The sequence below is a fragment of the Podarcis vaucheri genome, assembly GCF_965113315.1.
Source record: "Podarcis vaucheri genome assembly, chromosome: 2".
Classification (NCBI taxonomy): Eukaryota; Metazoa; Chordata; class Lepidosauria; order Squamata; family Lacertidae; genus Podarcis; species Podarcis vaucheri.
The window spans coordinates 56,464,840-56,485,431 of NC_138760.1; the positions used below are offsets into that span (position 1 = coordinate 56,464,840).

General features: G+C 42.7%; 1 protein-coding gene and 1 long non-coding RNA gene across 2 annotated transcripts; both read left to right on the plus strand.

The window, feature by feature from the left end:
- The first annotated feature begins 5,164 nt into the window (after positions 1–5,164).
- LOC309527053 lies at positions 5,165–6,935 on the plus strand. The gene is made up of 3 exons (XR_014217083.1): positions 5,165–5,622; positions 5,854–6,347; positions 6,873–6,935. It is a non-coding gene; the product is annotated as an uncharacterized lncRNA (long non-coding RNA).
- A 793-nt stretch (positions 6,936–7,728) lies between these two features.
- BNIP1 (BCL2 interacting protein 1) lies at positions 7,729–15,726 on the plus strand. The gene is made up of 6 exons (XM_082213154.1): positions 7,729–7,929; positions 9,366–9,458; positions 10,310–10,401; positions 11,221–11,322; positions 12,178–12,296; positions 15,141–15,726. The coding sequence occupies exons 1-6, from the start codon at positions 7,846–7,848 to the stop codon at positions 15,335–15,337; spliced, it is 687 nt and encodes a 228-aa protein (XP_082069280.1). The 5' UTR covers positions 7,729–7,845; the 3' UTR covers positions 15,338–15,726.
- The last annotated feature ends 4,866 nt before the right edge of the window (positions 15,727–20,592 follow it).

Consider the following 20,592-nt stretch of genomic DNA (forward strand, 5'->3'; position numbering starts at 1 on the left):
GTCAAGCCTGCAATAGTGCTGGCATATCAGAAATGTATCTCATTTAACGCTGGTTATAGAGCTGTGTCCAAGTATTTTACATCAGCCTATTCTGATATACTGAGATAGTGTTGAGCTTCATTGAAGAATGGTGTTTAAATATGATTCATGCTAAGATTCTAACACTGGATCAGAAGAGCGTGAATAGGATAGTTACAGTGGGATACATCTGTTTTGCAATCAGGACTTGTGCAGCAAGACAAACTGACAGTAAGATACAATACCCCTTTGTAGTAATTCAGGCTTCTCTGAGCTAATACTGCATTTGCAGCCTTTTTTGTGCATGTCTGAAAACCAGAATATGATTTTGGTCTAGCATTGAAAAGAGACTTTGAATCTTTTTAGTGGATTCCACACCCTTGCATTTCAGTGTTTTCTATGTATTAAGTTATAGTCTAAAAGCTTTGAAATAGTTGAGCTTTTTAATGGTGACACTTTATTTTGTATCTATTTATATATGTATGTATATCTTAGAAAAGCACTTTGTTTAAAAAAGAAAAAAAAGATATTGCATTTTATATGATTCCTGCCATTTGCTGCTAACTCTGGGCTGGTCAGAATGCTGCAGCGATACTTGATCTAAATAAAACCTGGCAGTAAAATGTAGAGTAAAGTTAAGACCTTTGCTGGTTTAACCTTTATTGTAAAGATGACATAGGCAAGCTGTGCAGCTTTACATTTTAACCAGGGGACTCTGTGGCATTTAAAACAGTCTAGAAAATGGTTGTACTTTTAATGCCAGTAACAATCTGCTTCCTCTAGTGTCATTTAATATACGTTTAGTGTATAATTATCACAAAGATTTTTAAAAAACCAAATGTTCATGTTTTGTTTTGGGAAATTGTGGCATGCATTTTTGGATGATTATCTTTAGAGGAGCTCTCTAAAGGTTTTCAGTGTTCATACACAGTATGTGGATCTTATTGAAGTCTTTGGTCACTTTACAAGTGTAGGCATTGTGAATATTCTCATGTCACCCAAAAGCAATTATACACTTTATTTTTTAAAAGGAGTTCCGAACTCTCTTTCATACACTGGATACTTTAGAGTTTGTTTCCATATTCAAACATGCTCTTGCTAAAAAATTGTCCGAATGAAACTGAGTGCCACACTTCTATTTTTGAATGGATATGAACTACTTACTCTGTACCATGTATGGTTCTTGTCCTTTACCCATTTTCTCCATTGACAGATTATGATGTGGCTTTATATTGTGCCTTACTTGTATATTAGAACCAAGTTTATTTTTCATTCCCCAGGACTCCTTAAACCCTTGAACCCTTTTGGAAGCAAACTACAATAAAAGCATCATGAAGGAACTTCAAACAGATTTGCTTAGTTGTATTGATTAGTTTGTACTGGCATAGGGTGACCAATTTTTCAGTGGTCTTGGAAGATAGGATTTTTTATAGTAATTCCACTACATCTCTTTACAAAAGCTTCTCTGCCTTTTCTTGAATTTATCAAGCACACCTTGATATTTAACTTTCTGGGGCTCATAAGTACTAGTCTCCTGGCTAGTCAAGGACTGGCTCTTTCCACTCAGCTCTGGCATCAATGCAAACAGTGACACTGTTGTAGGAATTGGGCACAGAGATATACTAAGTCCACTAGTTTGGTCAGTAATTTATTTTTAAATGTAGACTGAAGTGCAGTGGAAAAGAGCAAAAATGATTTCTAACACAGATTAAAGGTCTCTTGAATAATCTTAAAGCAACAGACATTTCTCAAATACCGTACTGTCAGTGTGGGTTTCACATAAGTCTATACCATTTTTCTGATGTTTGCCTTCATTAATAAATCTGCTTGTTTATTCACAAATGTCAATAATGATGTATTGTTTCTCTTATGTAAGTCTTTTTAATACAGCTAGTTTTGAAATGGTAATCGCCTCCTATCTGTGTTTGATGGGATTACTTACAAGTTGCCTTCAGCAGAAATAGCATAGCCAGTCTGTTCCTTGACTTATTTAGCAGTCTTCCTGGAATTCTGTTGAGGCACAGTCAAAATACATAACATTGAAATTCAGCCTTCCGACCTGAATTTCATACATCTAATCATGCTTTCTTATTTTTCTTTTTTTCTTTTTTAGGGTAAGGTTTAGCTGTCAAATTGTCTAGTTTAGTCTGCTATCAGATGGGAGCCTATATTTTTGCTAGCTGAAATGCTGCACAAAAGTGCAGTTTCTTATTTTGTTTTACCTGAGGGATTATACAAAGTACATTTCAATCAGTTCCTAATCCAAAAGCTGATCCTTTCCTTTGAAAAAAAATGTTTAAGGGCATTACCACATTGAGAGTACAACGCTTAGTGATACTTTCCAGTGTAAATGGAATGCTTTGTCAACATTGCAGAAATGGCACTTTAGCATATACTTCCTTCACAGCATTCTAAGCTTGATTGGGTCTCATGGATGCGTATTTTCAGTCTATTTAATTTCCCCCAATTGGTTTAGTGCAGTAGAAAGGTGTTTGTGCAATGTGATGCTCAGCCTTTTAAGATGTTAATGAACTTCCACAAGAGCATATTGGGCATGCATTTTTTTCTCCATAAACCGAAACACACTTTATTGGAAGTAAGCCCTATTTGTTCTGGTGAAACTTCAGTTTAGGATTGCAGACTTAATCTTTCTGGAAAGCAAGTTTTAGCCAAAGCTAGGCCTAGCTAAGAAATGAGAAGAAGAAAATAATTGTCTTGTGAGACCAGGCCAAAGCTTCTTCTAACCCATCATTATCTTCAGAGGCTAACAAGATGCCTCATTTCCCAACAGCTTTCCATGAACTAGGGACTAATGAAACAATTCACTTTTACAGAAGTATAATGCGTGAATAGTTTTCCCTCTCTCTTCTCCTGCCTTAAACATTCTCAACACCTTTTGGCCCATATATATGCTTAAGAATGAACAAAGTCTGCAATTCTAACCTAACTTAACAGCTAGCAGGGCCAACTCTCATTGCAATCAATGGGACTTGCTTCCAAATGAATAGGTTTAGGATTGGGGCACGAGGCTGACAGCATATGCAAACACAGCAAAGCTTTCTGAAAACCAAAAAAAGAGAAGCATATTAACAACCTTAGTGATCTTATGCTTGGGATCATGTTTGTAATGCTGTTTATAATGTTCTGTAGTCCATTTCCAACTGGAGCTCAGACAAATGTATTGAAGGTCTTGTCTCTGTTCAGAAAATTTTATCCTGTTAAAAGCATGATCTGTTTGCAATTTTTATAATGTTTAATGTTGTGTAATTTTTCTTTTTTTAAAAAAAAAGAGGCACAATTAAAACATTGATTTTGTTTACTCCTGTCACCCTGGGGCCCGAGCACTTCTATTCAGATACAAACTCATCAATGTATGCAACATCCTTTGTAACTGAAAATAAATTGTGAAGAGAAGTTCTGACAGTATGCTGGCTTTGTGTGTTTTCTGTCTGATGCACTTCACTCATAGACCGCTAAGTAACGTTAACTGCAGCTCCCACATAAGCTTTCTTACTCGTTTGAAGTAACAGAAATATCTATACTAGTAATGAAAATGTTTTATTATTTCAGTCAGCAACTGTAGGTTCCAACAGAACCCCCTCAGTTAGGAGTTCTAATCACTACATCAAGAAAAAGCCCTTTGGAATTATGACTTAACAAGAAGATAAAATTAAATATAGTCTAGCCTATTTGCCATTATCTGCTCAAGAATTGCTGCTTCATACTTCCCAGCCTCAAAGCTTTAGATCCATATAGGTGCTTAAGAACAAACTAAGGACACAATCCCAACCTCATTTATCTGGGTGAATACTTCAGAGCTTCACAATATTCTAAAACATTAGTTCCTGAGCCTTGATATTTCTGCAGTCTGCCCCTGGTGTGCCCCCAAATTTGTTCTAGAGAGTTGGGGGACTCATGAGATTTGGGGGGGAGGGTTCAGGAGGGAGAAGTCCCATTCTGTTCATGCAATGTTGGATATCTCCCAAAGTACTACCTAATGAGTGACAGGCTACATAATGAGCGAGCATGCAAAGTGTTACACACAGGAAAATGGTTACTGGTCAACCCTGGTCTCTCTGTTTAGAAGTGTGTAAATAGATTAGACCAGTAATTACCAAACTGTAGACTGGGGTCAAGTAGTGTTCCATTACAGGTGGCTAAAAAGACTCCTTGGGCTCTTCATCACAGGAGATGCCTTCTGTGTTCCATATACATTGCTCTGACCATGGTTCCTTCCACTTGGCCTTTTCTCTTCCTTCATTGGGAGTGGTAGGGTTCTTTAGTCATGCTTAATGTAGAAATGCTACAGAACCACCCAGCCACAGAAGTAAGTATTGTGTGTTTTATAGCGTTTTAAGTTGAACGTATCTCAAAGCTTGCCTTCATGCAATGAGTGGAACTTTAGAGTAGGACCTGAGTGTAACAGCACACACTCTCCTTGCAATTCCCAGGAATTGGTATTCAGAGGCATATTGCCTCTGATAGTGGAAGTAGTGCACAGCCATAATAGCCTGTAGCCATTGATAGCCTTAGCCTCCATTAATTTGTTCAAACCCTTTAAAAAGTCATCCAAAGTCAAAGAATGTCCTTGGTAGTTTACCTTGTTTAAATGTTTTCTTTTTTGTTAATCTGTCCATTTCTGGCATCACCACAGCATTACACTCTCCCATTAGCATTATTTTCTGATCAACAGTTTCTACCAATCTTTTTTCCAACCTCTTACAGAATCCCGCCTTATTTGTGTTTGGAGCGTAGATCCCCACCACGTTCAATTTCTCCCCCTGATAAGTAATTTGTACCACAATTACTCTCCCTTCTTCATATTTCAAAATTAATTTAGGCTCCCATTTCTTTTTAATATACAATGCCACACCTTTTTTATTAACATCTGAATTAATAAACTCGGTACCCAACCTTTTATTTTTCAAGATGTGTTTGTTTTTTGGTGACATGGGTTTCTTGCAAACAGATTACATCTAGATTTTTTTTCTTCAAAACATTTTCCACTTTATTTCTCTTAGATGTCTCATTTAACCCGTTAACATTCCACGTTAACAGTTTCAGAGTCATTTTTTACTTAATTAAATTCCAACTGTAAATTAAGTTCTGTAAATTAAATTCGGTATTCAAATTTTTTTTAAAAAAAAGTCATCCAAGGTGGCGGCTGAAAATGAAAAGATCATAAACTTTTACACCTCGGCACCTTCGGCAACTGCCTGTGTGGGTAGGCCAGTCATGCTGGAGGTTATAAAGTAGGCTGCCACTTATACCCATATGCTCCCTTTAATTCCCAATGGGTATGTTTTGCAGCAAACAGAGGCAAATTCAAAGGGAAGCAAAGATAGCACCAAAGTAGCCTGCTTTTCTCTACCAAACCCCACTCACACATATAACATGAACCAAGTGACTAGGCATGGAGAAAGGTTGAAATAACCCTGAGAGTTTTGGCAAAAATTCACCCAACGCCCCAGCTGCCAAATTCGATGGTGTTTATTACAGAATAGAAAATGAAGCAAGAGGACAAATGGAAGAGAGAGAGAATGTTGCTTCAAGAAAATAACAGCTAACCTTTTCATTCAAGTCTACCCCAATACAGCTACAGTGGTACCTCAGTGGTACCTCAGTGGTACTTCATTACGGAGGTCCGCTCTTAACCTGAAGCACCACTTTAGCTAATGGGGCCTCCTGCTGCTGCCGCACCACCGGAGCACGATTTCTGTTCTCATCCTGAAGCAAAGTTATTAACCTGAAGCACTATTTCTGGGTTAGCAGAGACTGTAACCTGAAGCGTATGTAACCTGAAGCGTATGTAACCTGAGGTACCACTGTACTTAGAAACAAGTTTCTGAGCTCATGTGTCAGCATATGGATAGTCAGCTGAGGGACAAAGGACTCTCCAGCAACAGTCACCTTTTAACGAGTTTGTAGCTCACATAGGTCGTTAATCAGTGGCTGGGACCAGCCGTTCACGTCTGACTGGCTGACGGAGGACACCTTTTGGAAGCCAGAGACAGGCGAGGTGTTGATTACTGCTAGACATCTCCATCTCCCTTTAATGTGTAGAATGGGAGATGTGACCTTCCCGTTAATGCAGAAGACAAGAGATTCACAAAATAACCTCACTTTCCTCTCCTCCCCCCACAATGACTCCCAAATCTGCCCTGAAGGACTGCAGGAGGGGAGAGACTGAAGGTGCAGTTCTCTTTCCCGAGACTGAAGTCTGTGCTACTCACACACATGGACTCTATTGGATACTATCATTGGCCTCGGTTCATGGCTTGCATCAAAATAAACCACAATCCCTGGACTGAACATAACTCTAAGGCAGTGTTTCCCAACCGGTGTTCCGCGGCACACTAGTGTGCCGTGAGACACCGGCTGGTGTGCCGTGGGAGGGAGGCGGGCGAGGCGGGCGGCGAGAGGCGGCGGCGGCGAGGATCCGCGTCGAGCCGGGGGCGGCTCCGCGGTGGTGGTGCCGAGCGGCGGGGCAGCGCGCGCAAAAGGGAGGAGCGCGAGACAGCGGAGGAGGAGGCCGGCATGTCCGGGCAGCAGCAGCAACAGCAGCAGCAGCAACTCCCGGCGACGGCTCCTCCTCCGCCCGCTATCGCCGCCACCACCACAACAGCCGCCACCGCCTCAGCTGCCGCCGTCCCTCAGTCCCTCGCTCTGCTGCCTCCTCCCACCCCGGCAAGGGGAAGGGAAAAAACTTTCACTTTTGTGCGTCCCTCCCGGCGTGACGCTGCGCGCTGATGTCACGGGGCGGGGCTTTAATGGTGGTGTGCCGCGAGATTTTTTTCCGGTAAACAGGTGTGCCGTTGCCCAAAAACGTTTGGGAAACACTGCTCTAAGGTAAGGATCATGGTTTAGGGGTGAGGAGGGAAGCTGCAGTTATCTGGGCATTCATGGTTAACTATGCCAAAGCAGGTTACATACAATTTAGGGTGGTGCTGTGGGTTAAACCACAGAGCCTAGGGCTTGCCGATCAGAAGGTCGGTGGTTCAAATCCCCACGACGGGGTGAGCTCCCGTTGCTCGGTCCCTGCCCCTGCTAACCTAGCAGTTCGAAAGCATGTCAAAGTGCAAGTAGATAAATAGGTACCGCTCTGGAGGGAAGGTAAACGGCGTTTCCGTGTGCTGCTCTGGTTCTCCAGAAGCGGCTTAGTCATGCTGGCCACATGACTCAGAAGCTCTACGCCGGCTCCCTTGGCCAATAAAGCGAGATGAGCGCCACAACCCCAGAGTCGGCCTTGACTGGACCTAATGGTCAGGGGTCCCTTTACCTTTAAAGTACAATAAAAATGATCGGGGGCGGGGGAGAAAGTGAACACACATAAAAGCCCGTACTAAGTAAAATGGTTTCCAGCTACAAGTCCCGCCAAAAAGCCACCAGATTCTGTGCCAAATTAAGGCTCCTTGGGGAGACCATTCCAAGGGGCTGTGCCATAACAATACAGGGTTGAATCCAGAGTTAGTCGTGCATTGAGCAGATCCTTTGAAACCCATGTGTGTTAATTTAATTGTGGCTAATTCAAAAGCCCATTTGTTTTTCCACAGCCAGTCAGCTCTAAGAATGGCTCTGCCTGTACGGCTCTCCCCGTGTGGCAGCAAAGAGCAAGGCGAGTCTTGCAGCGCCTAAAAGACCAACGGATGCAGACTGGGGGTGGCCGCACGGAGTGAGGGGTGGGGAAGAGCCTCCTCGGCCGCTTTCCTCCTGCCGCCGGTTTCTTTTCCTCCTGCTTGTTGGCACCGCCTACCAGGGCGGGGCGGAGAGGCCGCGTTTCGAAATTCTGCTCTTGTCCCCTTTGCGCTCGCCGTAGTTCCTCCCAAGATGGCGGCCGCCGGTGACGTGCCGGTTCGAGTTTGCAACCAAGAGATCGTGAAATTCGACCTCGAGATTAAGGCGGCGGTGCAGGTACAACAGCCCCCGGCCTCGGTCAATACATCGCGGGCGACGGGCAGCTACGCGCTTATGCCGGGGTGGGTGGGGCTTCGTGGCCACGCCCCCTCTGGGCAACCAGGTTCCCTTAGCGCCGCCCCCCTCGCCTGCGTCCTAGCGGAGTCACGTGGCACCTGAAGGCCAACGCAGTTGCAACGATGCCCGCTGTGGGGCGCTGGCGTGCACTTCTCAGGATGCACACAAATGCGAGTTCAGGGTGACATTCCACGCAATTGATGATCCACACAAATTTCCACGTGCCACAATAGATGCAGTTAAGTCTTTAAGGTGCCGCGTGATTGTGGTGTTGTTGGTGCGATGGCAGTTCTTCCTCACACAGCTTTTTGACTGCAGAGGTGTCAGGCTCAGACTCTGGAGAGGTGCCTCCTCAGCCTTTGAAAGTTTCCACGATAGGGAAAGTTCCTGCAACTTCTCCCAGCTTTGACTCTGTGTTGGAAAAAATCTGCTCACAATGTGATATTCTCTCTTCTGTGCCATGATTGGAGGCGGCACTGGGAGCTGGGGTGTCCGATGGTGGGAGGGCCTTGTGCAATGTTGCTATGTGAGGAACCTTTGGTAGGGATAAGAACCTTTGAGAATTTCATCACACTGTAGATAACTGATTCTTTTTTGCCTCCTGCTCTTTCCCACGATTGGCAGGCAACAACGCAATGAGGTTGCCGTAGCTTTCCAGGGCAACCAGCTTCTTAATGATCTGAAAAACATAGTTAGTACCCATCAGGGGGTACCCACTGGCATGGTTACAACTTCATGCGGGCAACTTCGGCATCAGTTTTGCATGCTGAAACTTTTAATCTGTTTGATTAGGTTCTCTATACAGTAATGTGTTGAAACAAGCATGCACTCTGCTCCTTCCTTCCCTTCCCCTTGAGTTCAGTTCTCACAATGCCAGGCTTCCCTAGCTTCCAAAATTAGGCTCAGAGGGGGCCACTTTATATGCTAGTAAATTTATAAAGAGAAGGCACTTCCAAGTAGGAATTAGAGCTGTGAATGCTAACCGTTGCATGCATTTACTATTGTGTGCTCACACATGGCGAAGCCATGGATAGGTGTACCTGCACAGTGAGTGTGCATCCTTGTAAATAATTGATTTATATGTAGGATTGTCATGTTTGCATGAAGCACACCAGCTACTATGTAACTTTTTATAGCAGTCAGGGCAGCCTTTAGGACTAAATTCACATTGCTTGTAGATAATATGGGTGATATTTCTGTGTCAATTTGCAACCTATTGGTGGTTGCAATTTCAACATTTAAAATAAACATTTTGTTTTCTTTAAAAGGTTACACTTTATATTTAAAACAATCAAGCTGGCAATTGAACATATAGCCCAAGAGAACATCAATGTAAAAATGTGTTTATTCTATACACTGCTTGTTATTTCTTTTAGGACATCCGGGATTGTATGGGACCTGTAAGTACACTTACAGAACTGAATGCCAAAGTAAAGGAAAAGTTTCAGCATTTACGGCTTAGAATACAGGTGAGGGCTAAATAGATTTGGGGGTGGGGGTGGGGAGTTGCTAAATCCTAGAATTGTAGAGTTTGAAGGGACTACGAAGGTCATCCAGTCCAACCCCCTGCAATGTAGGAATCTCTTGCCTAATGTGGGGCTCGGACCCATGACCTAGAAATTAAGAGTCTCATGTTCTGCTGACTGAGCCACAAATAAGCTCCCTTTTCTGTTACAGCAAGACTGATTCTTCGAAATAGCATGTCACTAAGCATAACAGAAAAGGGACGCAGGTGGTGCTGTGGTCTAAACCATAGAGCCTAGGGCTTGCTGATCAGAAGGTCAGCAGTTCGAATCCCCGCAACAGGGTAAGCTCCCGTTGCTCGGTCCCTGCTCCTGCCAACCTAGCAGTTCAAAAGCACGTCAAAGTGCAAGTAGATAAATAGGTACCGCTCCTACCGCTGGAAGGTAAACGGCGTTTACGTGCGCTGCTGTGGTTTGCCAGAAGCGACTTAGTCATGCTGGCCACAGATGAGCGCCGCAACCCCAAAGTTGGTCACGACTGGACCTAATGGTCAGGGGTCTCTTTACCTTTACCTTTAAGCATAACAGCTTTTTAGAAACCTGGTTCCCATTTCTGTCGCTCATAAGCAAAATGTGACCTTAGCAGCCCCAAAGACCCAGCTTTTTGCTGAAAAGGATGTGCTAAAAGAATAATTGTGTATATTTTGATTAGGAAAGAAATACCCAAGAGAACAGCTAGACTTTATTACCAAGTAGGAACAACATTGTAATGAATTTTGTTGTTGCTTGTATTAAAATTGAATAAAAATAATATTAAAAATGATAATATGCACCTGCTGTTCACGGATTTGCTTTAGGAGCTTGAGCAGATGGCGAAGGAGCAAGATAGAGAATCAGAAAAGCAAGCATTGCTCCAAGAGGTAGAGAACCATAAGAAGCAAATGCTCAGGTCAGTAAAACCCTAAATATTGTTTACCGCTGGGCTGTATCCAATGCTGTGTCCATGTGCAAGCAAAATGGACTTTCACTTGCACAACAGGATCACCTTCCTTTCCTCTTTCCTGCAGCCCTCATAATCTACTCCTGAGAGTTGGGGGACCTCTGGAGCAGATTTTGGGGGCCTGCAGGGGAGGAGACAAGGAGGGTAAAGTCCTGTTGTGCGAGCAGGGATCTGTTTGTGCAACATAGAGTTCTTCCCAATAAGTGCTTAGGCTGAGATCTTGTATCCCCTTCCTCCCAATTGGTGTCAGCACCAACAAACTTAGAGCTCTGACACGTGTTTGGCATAGATAACATTTGTGTGCAACAGTGACAGCATGGAGGGTGTCTACGTTAGACTCACAGCACTGTACTGGCTATACGTCTACTCAGAAGTAAGTCCCATTGAGTTCAATGATAGCTGCATCGTTCAGGGTATCCATCCAATACTGTGAGTGTCCTTAGCAACCTTCCAGAGAATAGGGTGGACTGTTATTAATTTCTTCGGACATCCAGACCTTTTCATTGTTGAACAGACAGTAGAGCCAGGAACAGCGTTCTCATAGTGTTCAGATAAAGAGTGGAGCATAAAAAGGTGAGGAAAATGCAAGATGCAGCTGTTAATAGTGTTGATACAGCATGTCTGTTAATGATCATTGTTACTTATGTCAAATAATAATGGAGTGCTACATTTTTAATGTATGCAGTTATCTTTGTTGATTTGCTCTTGATACAGACAGGGGTGTTTGTATCACCATTGTGCTAAATCTCACTATATTAATAATTTCAGCAATCAGACAGCCTGGAGGAAGGCAAATCTAGCTTGCAAAATTGCCATTGACAATGCAGAGAAAGATGAACTGCTTCGAGGTGGAGATCCTTTACGACAAAGGTACACAGTCTTTTTATAACTGTGGAATTCAGCTGACAGGTGTTATGTGGTGGGACTTCCTCAGCCTTTTGTGTCAAGCTCTGCTTTAGGAGGTCACTGTTTGCAGTATTGTGCCCACCTACCTACAAGTAGAATCATAGACTTGTAGAGTTGGAAGGAACCACAAGGATCATCTAGTTCAACTCCCTGCAAAGGCAGGAATTTTCCACCCAACACAGGGCTTGAATCTGTGACCCTGAGTCATGCTCTGCTGACTGACTAGGCCCCGTTTAACTTACTGGCTTCTGAATAGGATTGCACAGTAAGGAGCAAACAGGATCCTAGATCATTAAAATGGTTGCTTGCCATTGTGCCAAGTTAGATGTATTGATCTTTGATTACATTTTAATTTTACCCCTGTACTTCAGCCAGATGGCTATTTTGGACGAAATGTTTAAAGATTAACCTAAACCAAGAACTTGTTGAATTAACAATTTGAACTGGAATATAAGAAGGGGAGGTGTGGGGAAGTCAGAGAAATATGTTATAGAAAAGAAGGGTTCTAAACTGTACATGTTTCCTTTTTTTTCCTTTTTGGTTTTCTTTTTGAAATGGAAAATTCTTAATAAATATCTATTAAAAAAAAAAAAAGATTAACCTAAACCTTTTATGAATAATTTGCCCTGATTTCTAATTTAAGACTTATTTTGAAACAGAACGTTAAAGGCGTATGCTTGCATTTGTATGTGTATATGAATGCTTGGCTGATATCTTCCAGCTCTATGGTTCCCATCACTTTTGAAGCATTTTGAGTAATCGGGAATATAATTTTGTTTTTATATTAAGTTTGATTCCCACCCCCTTCTTTTCTTTTAGAAAAACTACAAAGGAAAGTTTGGCAGAGGGGGCCAGTAACATCACAGAGAACCTGATGGGTATTAGCAGGATGATGTCTCAGCAGGTACGGCAGAGTGAGGAGACGATGCAGACCTTAGGTAAGTAAATGACCACAGTGTGCAGTTTTGGTCGTTGTTGTTGTTAATAATAATAATAATGGTTGGTAGACTCATCAAAGCAACTTACAACACAGTATAAACACTTACATTTACAGCAAGCCAACCAATAAAAATTTAAAAACCTTCCACAAACAGGAAGATATTACTGAAAAGGCCTCTTCTCATGTTCCACCCTCCAGATCTGCTGTGGAGTTATTAAACTCCCTTTAGTTATTAAATTTCTATACTGCCCTTCATCCGAAGATCACAGGATGGTTTACAATATAAAAACACAAAAGTGCATACCTTCTCTCTCTCTCTCCCTCTCTCTCCCTCTCTCTCTCTCTCTCATTCTCTCTCTCTCTCTCTCTCTCTCCCACTCTCCCACTTCATTTTCTCTCGATTGCTGCCTCCTACAGCTAAATATTTAATCCTATGCCGGGAAGCACAGAATTGCAGTGAACTGGCAAAGGAGGAACAACATGATTGATTCCCTCCTCCAGTAGCTCTCTTGGCTACTTCACTAGCTATGGAAAAAGAAACGCTCCTTTCTCCCTAACCAGCATGTTGATATTATAGTATAATATGTCAAGTCATGTCATATCATGTCGTATCATCATATCATATCATACATCAGGATACCATGTATGAAATCCAGACCTCTACAGCGTGGACTCTGAAGAACATGCATGTGTTTCAAATGGGGCTTTTCTTTTTAAAGTGCACCAATAGTTAACTCCCACCCACATTAACTTATTTCACTCAATACAAGCAATGTCTTAAAGCATTTCTGAAAGAGTTTTGGGCTTTGCGTTAGAAAGCCAGAGTTTGGCCTGACAGTTTTGAGCCCTCAAAACTGTATATCAAATCTGCTGTTAAAATTTGTGGGTCATTTGGAAAGTGGACCAGCTGGACCTTCTGCCTTTTCTTTGCTGGGAGAAATAGAAGGGATGGATTCAATAAACGCAGTGTCCGCCTCTTCTCTTCCTTCTCCCTCCAGGGCTGATGGTTGTCTGCAGCTCCTCAGTGTATGCTTCCTCTCTCACTAAGTGACAGTCTTGGCAGTGAGACTGTCCTCTGTTAAAGAGTCCATCCTGTTTGGTTGAGGTATAGCTAGCAAAGGTCACTCGCCTTGAAAAAGCCAGCTGTACTTAATCTACCATTAAAATGTTGCCACGATGGAAAAATGAAGAAGTCCTTACAGCAGCAAGCAATAAATAATCTGTGGAGTCAGGAAGCCCACAGTTGTCGCTTCCCATGATAAACAACCTCAATCTTTCATGTACCATGAGAATGACAAAACTTTTCTCTTTGGTTGTAAAATAAAATGGCAAAGAAACATATTTGGCTCTGATAAAATTTCATTCTCAAGCAAAATGTATTTGCAAACTGAAATGCCCTTCTGGGGGCCACCTATGTAGGAATATACTGGTTCCTTAGCTGCTTGCTTCTAAACATTTTGCCATTAGTGTGTGTTTTAATTTACCTCCCATAATGGAAACGGAAGCCCTGCACAGTGGTTCATTTTAGGGCCACTTCTTGCAATATATTTTGTACTTGGTTGCAAAGCTGTGTAATTTATTATGATCAGCACACATGTTTTTAGTTTACTTGACATTTCTGCAAGTGAGAAAGACTAAAAAATGACCTTTTGCTCACTTCAGAGAAAAGGTGCTGGACATCAGAGCAACTTGTGTGCATTAGGAAGTCCGTAGGTCATATTCAACTAAGTGGTCCTGCTAGTGGAAGCCTGTGCAAGGACTTCTGCCAGTGCAACAGGGCTTCCCCTAACCCCAGTGTTCCTCCCGTGCCTTCCTTGAGGATTGGGAGAACCCATGAACAGCCCAAAGGGGAGTGAGGAGGAGATAGTTCCATCAGGCAAGCAAAAATGTTTGCACTGATAAAGTGATCTCCTTAGTGCTGTATTAAATTTCTCCCCAAGGTATTATCATGATTCATTTTAAACAGCTCCTGATCCACATTCTAACCTTGTTTGGAAATGTATCAAAACAGTATCATCTTAACTCTTTTCTTTTCAGTTTCAAAATTTTCCACTCTATTCTAAATTAGCAGCTGGTGAAAATGGACATTCTGGCTTTTAAACTGCCACATTGGAAATCCCACAAAGCCTGTTATCAAGTAACATCAACATTGCAGTATCTGTCATTTTTTTGCAGCGGATAGCACGCCATTGACACCAAATCTACATTTACTCCCATTGCCAATTATGTCTTTTCTACTTAGCCAGTTGGTATCATTCCATCTGGCTTCATTATGACATTTTGGACTGAGATTAGATTTTTCTAATTGCAACAGGGAGACTTGCTAATCACAATCAATTTCACTTATGGATATGGGCCGGCTCTTTGTCTTCTAAGAATGGGGCTCCACAGAAAAATGCAAGGCCATTTGGTCTGTGGTGGTTCTTGGATGAAGGCAAATGTTGGGCTGTATTCAGCTAACCCATTTTGCTAATGGAAGCTAGACTTCTTCTGACACAACAGGATTTCTCCCCTCCTGCTGCATGTCTTTCACCGCACCTTCCCCAAATATGCTCTGGTGGGTTGGGGAAGGAGAGGGGACATCATTCCATCAGGCAAGCAGATATGCTTGCACTAATGGAACAATCTCCTTTGTGCTGCGTTGTCTTCACCAGACTTGTCCTCAGCTTTTCTCAAATGGAAAAGTTCTGCAGCCTGCTTCCATGGGGCTTTGAGCCAATGTACCTATTGCATTGTGTGTTTTATTCTGTGCTACAGGACCCAAAGTGGACTTGCATATTATGTGTGCTTTTGATAGTGCCTTTGAAACGCTGGGCTGAAATGTTGCATTTTCTCTTTTCAGTCAGTTCTTCACGAACCATTCTGGATGCCAATGAGGAATTCAAATCCATGTCCGGGACAATACAGCTGGGACGGAAGCTCATTACCAAGTACAACCGCAGGGAGCTGACAGATAAACTGCTCATCTTTCTCGCCCTTGCCTTGTTTTTGGCCACCGTGCTTTACATCCTGAAGAAGAGACTGTTCCCCTTTTTGTAAAATTCTCAGATGAGGAGAAGAAGCATGACTGAGGAAGGATGAATGAAGGCTTTCTCACAAAGACCTGACACTCTTCTAATCAAGAGAACATTCACAAATGTTCATAAACAGAACATATTAGCAGTCTGTGAAGATTTAGACTTGCTTATGTAAGCTAAATGAGCTGCAGGTTAGGGCAAGGAACAATAAGAATATGACCTGTTTCTCTGAGAATGGCAGGTGTCAGTTCTGAACTGGATGGTGGAAGACATATTAAGCCTCTCTCTTGTCTTTGGCTTGGAATGTGTATTCCACTTCCTTCCTCCAGAGATCTGTTCCTGAGAGGAGGGGGACAGTATTACTGAAAATACATTTAGATACATTCCTTTAATAAAGTGTATTTGAATACAGATAGAGCAGGGAGTCCTGATTTTTTAAATAAAAAATGCCTTATGAACTGAAGGAGGAAACGTCGCCCTTTAAGTTACAAAAATGACTTTTACTTCAGTTGTTTCTGCAGATGAAAGAAGCAACGAGGCAATTTCTAAAATCTCTCCATAACTGGCATTATTGTAAATGTACTGTATCTTCCTTTGTCCATCTATTTATCTTAAGGGTGCAGCTCAGGTCAGTCCATTTGCTTCATTCCAAGATTTGCTTTGGAGGCCTAATGGCGACCTTTGGATAGAGATGTAAATTGCTTGGCATATCAGCTCCTAAAACTTCCCTGTCCTTTTCCTGTTCTCTCGTCAGTTTAAAAGGCATTGGGATATCTTGCAGGATTATAAGTCAGTGGCATCATCCAGCCCTTCACATGGCCACAGCTGCACCACTGCAGGCCTGTGAGCATGGAAGGAAATCCCTGTAAGACACTATAGTGCCCCTCTCCTTCCCTGTTGGCTCTCAACAGGGTGCATAATGTCCTAAGCACACGGGGTTGTATTCAGTGTCGGGCCAGCAGCATTCCACTGATGTGACAGGACTTCCATGTTCTCTTCTCCCCCTGCGCTGCCTCTAAATTTGTTCTGGATGGTCCCCCATCCCTCCAGACTTGGTCTTGTGGTGAGCGGCTGGAGGGAAGAAGAGAGGAAGACGTTTGCTCCATGGAAGTCTGCTGTGCCAGTGGAACTGCAGCGTCAGATACTGTCCACAACCATGACACACGCCATTAGCTGAGCCCAAAGCTATGGGTGCAGGCTATGTTAGCACGGCATGAGTTGCTTACTTCCTGGGATCTGGTCTAAGCTGGGCCACTGGCTGCTATGAGCAGCGTCTTTCAGGTAATGACTGAACATGTTGCCATGCACCCCAAACAATGTGCATCCAGCTAAGTTGCTGAGTAGAGAATGATCTCAGCTGTTAACTGTTCTGCATATACGCACAGCTCTGCACCCATGATAGATTTATTTGTTTCTTATTATATTATTATTAACCTGCCCTTCCTCTCGAAGGAGACCGGGGCAGCAAGCACCAAAAAGTTAATACTAAGTACAAATAAAATTAAATTTAAAATGTTTAAAACATTTTTAAAAGACTCTGCATTGCACTGCATAATTTAGGTTGGCAACGTGGAAGCAACCTAGAAAAAAGTTTTCAACCGTTAATAGTTTTTGTCCAAAAGTGTTTGACACTGCTGATGCAATTCCAACATTGTGTTGTTGCTCAGCAAACAATGTGGATAATTTTTCTTTATGAATGCCATTCTTTGGGGGGTTTTCGAATATGGATTTGATCAAAAGATGAAAGCAAACATGCATATCTTCATTATCAGCACTACTGCATGGTAGTGTAATATATTTATTAAAATCACAAATTCTAAAAACAAACCCCCTCTCCTTTTCTCTTTTTCCTAGTATCTTTAAGGTAAAGGGTAAAGACTGGACCATTAGGTCCAGTCGTGGACGACTCTGGGGTTGCTGCGCTCATCTCGCTTTACTGGCCGAGGGAGCTGGCGTACAGCTTCCGGGTCATGTGGTCAGCATGACTAGCCACTTCTGGTGAACCAGAGCAGCGCACGGAAACGCCATTTACCTTCCCACTGGAGCGGTACCTATTTATCTACTTGCACTTTGATGTGTTTTCAAACTGCTAGGTTGGCAGGAGCAGGGACCAAGCAACGGGAGCTCACCCCATCGCAGGGATTTGAACCGCTGACCTTCTGATCGGCAAGCCCTAGGCTCTGTGGTTTAGACTTGAGTGTGTTTTCAAATGTTTTTATTTCTTTATCTATTTGTAGCTGAATAACTTCCTTCCTTTTATAAAACTTCCAGCGCTATTTCATCTTGCACCCGTGTAAATGCCTCTGATGAAGAGATGCCCAACGCTTAATCAAATCAATGGGTTGAAATGCCTGCTCAGCCTGTTTCAGCGTCTTTGCTGTGTGGTCCATCTGAGAACCTTTTCTCTTCATTCTCATGCAAAGGACTTTTGGTACCCAAAATCCTGTAAGTTCTGACCTTTGCACAAGTATTCTCTGTCCACCATAGTATCTGATGCTTAACCTCAGATGGAACCCATATGGTGGATGTCCAAAAGGGGTAGCTATTGTTTAAGGCTGAAAGGCTCGTTGCAGTATATGCTGCTTGTAGTATGCATGAAAATACAGCAAAATTGGGAGGCTGTGGAAACTTAACCCTGTTTGAAGGGGGTCATTTGTGTTTGGCATCCAGCCCATGTTGAAAAGTTAACAAGGTAGGCTAGGGAGTAGGAAAATACAAGAAGGAGACTTCAGGAAGGCATGGTTCCTATTTGTCATCTTATGTTAACTTGCAATTTGGCTGCTGATTTGTATGCTGTCTTCACATAATACAATGCAACTGTTGTTATTAGAAGCATAGTGGACCCCTGCAGTCTGTAATAAGTTTCAATGTAATTTTGTTGTGCTAAACTTTCAATGGAAGTAAAAGCAAAACAAAAAATATCTGCACAATTTTGCAAAAAAAAAAAAAAGTATATGATTCATTTATTTTTTAGCAACTTGGTTAAACAATCACTTAAAACAATTTGTCTAACAATTAGCTGTTATACCAAACCTACCCAGGCTGGCATGTAGCCACTGTTGTGGAGGTCTGATCACCATGCAACTATCATGCAGGAAATACGGGCTTGCCCATAGGCAGTTGCTTATACCGAACCAAGGCTGGCAACCGCTTGCCATAAATGGCCGTGGCGAAAGCTGTTGCTTAGATCACCTACCTCCTTTTTCGGTTGCAAAGTACATATGTTTGCACCACTTAACATGTTGCACATGGGAGTGAGGGGCAGTCACCCTGCACCCAAAGCAGTATCCGCCTCAAATTAGACTGTCCTAAAGACAATAGAATGACTTGTGTGTAGAGAACATAAATAACATTTCAATGAATTGATGTGGGATGGGGAATGTGCTTATTGGAGAGAGATGCTTTCCGCATTAAGACGCTTCCTCCAAACGGGAGGGTGAGTTCATCGCTGTGGTGTTTCTAAAAATGCCACCGTCAGATGCATGTGGTGGCTGTCGCCTGCCAAGTGGCTCAGGCGCGCATGCCAGCTGGGAGAGGGCTGGGAATGGCTGGCTGGCTGCAATCCAGTGAGGCTGAGAATAGACAAGCTGCAGATGCAAGCCTGCCTGTAGGTATGCACAGCTCCTCTCGAAAACAGAGGGAGGAAGCCAGGTGGACCCCACCCTGTTGCTGCTGCTATTTTCGTTCGCTCTCGTCACCACCACATCCAAAGGCTTAAGTACATAGAGAGGAAGGTCCCCTGGAGACTTTCCAAAACCTGAGCATCTTTCGGAGATCCAGCTCTGAGGGCCTTCTGGCAGTTCCCCCACTGCGAGAAGTGAGGTTACAGGGGACCAGGCAGAGGGCCTTCTCCGTAGTCATGCCTGCCCTATGGAGTGCCCTCCTGTCAGATGTCAGGGAAATAAACAACTATTTGACAAAATAGAAGACATTTGAAGGCAGTCCTGTATAGGGAAGATTTTAATGTCTGATGTTTTATTGAGTTTTTATTATTTTATTGGGAGCCACCCAGAGTGGCTGGGCCAACCCAGTCAGATGGGTTGCATATTATTATTATTATTATTATTATTATTATTATTATTATTATTATTCCAGTGGAGGGCCGGACCAGATGCAAAAGGGGGCCAGCAACAAATGTAAATTTTACCTTAATGCAGTAGGCTACTGTTACAGAAGCTCACACATGCCTGTCTATCTACCATCCCATCAAGCAAGAGGCATTTATCAGAGTTCAAGGGCATGGCCAGTCAGGCAAAAGCACTCAAGGGAAGTGCAAATTTGTGTGGCTGAGGGGTGTGGTCTGGGGAGAGGCCATGGTTGAGGAGGAGGTGGCACCTGAGGGCAGATAGAGAGGGCCGGAAGGCTGAATTTGGCCCCAGGCCTGAAGGGTCATATATGGAGAGCAATCCACACATGGAAAACAGCTTTGCATGTGAACTGCATTCTCAATGGACTGGTATAAATGTGTCTGCTCACTCTGCTCCAGATTTTTTCGACAAAACAACTGGCATTTCAAAATGATCACAAAGTAGCTCACTGAGAGCTCAGTAAAAACTCAGTGAGAAAACCCTCCGCAGTAGTAACTATATTTAAAAGTTTAGGCAGCCCAGCTGAGTAGAAACAGATTCTGGCTGTCCTGGACAGCTAGATTTAACATTCAATTTGCAGGGTAAAAGGTATTGTTCTGCCATCAGTGAAAAGCTCTCTTGCCTTGTCTTAAGTTATTCAGCCTTTCGATAATTCAGTTGACCTACTCCTGTAAGGCAAATTTAAATTTGGCAATTTGCTGTAAAGTATTATCGGAAGTGGAAACTTTGTATTCATTGTGAAACACATCCAGTTTTTAAGAATTAAAAACAAGCTTTAGCTCTCATTTGACTCCAAGGCTCAGGTTACATTTAAATATTTTTTTGCTTCAAAACTGTCTGCTGTGTTTGTTCAACAACTGATGGACAAATTTATTGGAAATGTTATTATTTGCTGGCTTTACACCATCCTTTCCTTACCTTCTGTCAATACTTACGGAATTAGTGTAAGGCCAATGTTAAAACATCCACACACACTTGTGTGAACTGGGGTGGAGACCTAATTCAGATCTGCCTTTTTCATTCAAATTTTCCATAAACATTTCAGTGCTTAAGCTGTCTTTAATATTTGTGGAAACTGAATGTTCAAGTAGTTGTTGAAAGCAATTTTAGTTTGAGTTCCTGGTCGTTTATTTTAGATGACCCATTTAATTAAAGATAAAATAAAGGCGAATGCTGTCTGGCTTTGACA

Coding starts and splice junctions, on each gene's coding strand:
- BNIP1 (XM_082213154.1), top strand. CDS start 7,846: ATGGCGGCCGCCGGTGACGTGCCGGTTCGAGTTTGCAACCAAGAGATC. Junction 11,323..12,177: donor GGAGATCCTTTACGACAAAG/GTACACAGTCTT, acceptor CTTTTCTTTTAG/AAAAACTACAAAGGAAAGTT. Junction 12,297..15,140: donor GGAGACGATGCAGACCTTAG/GTAAGTAAATGA, acceptor TTCTCTTTTCAG/TCAGTTCTTCACGAACCATT.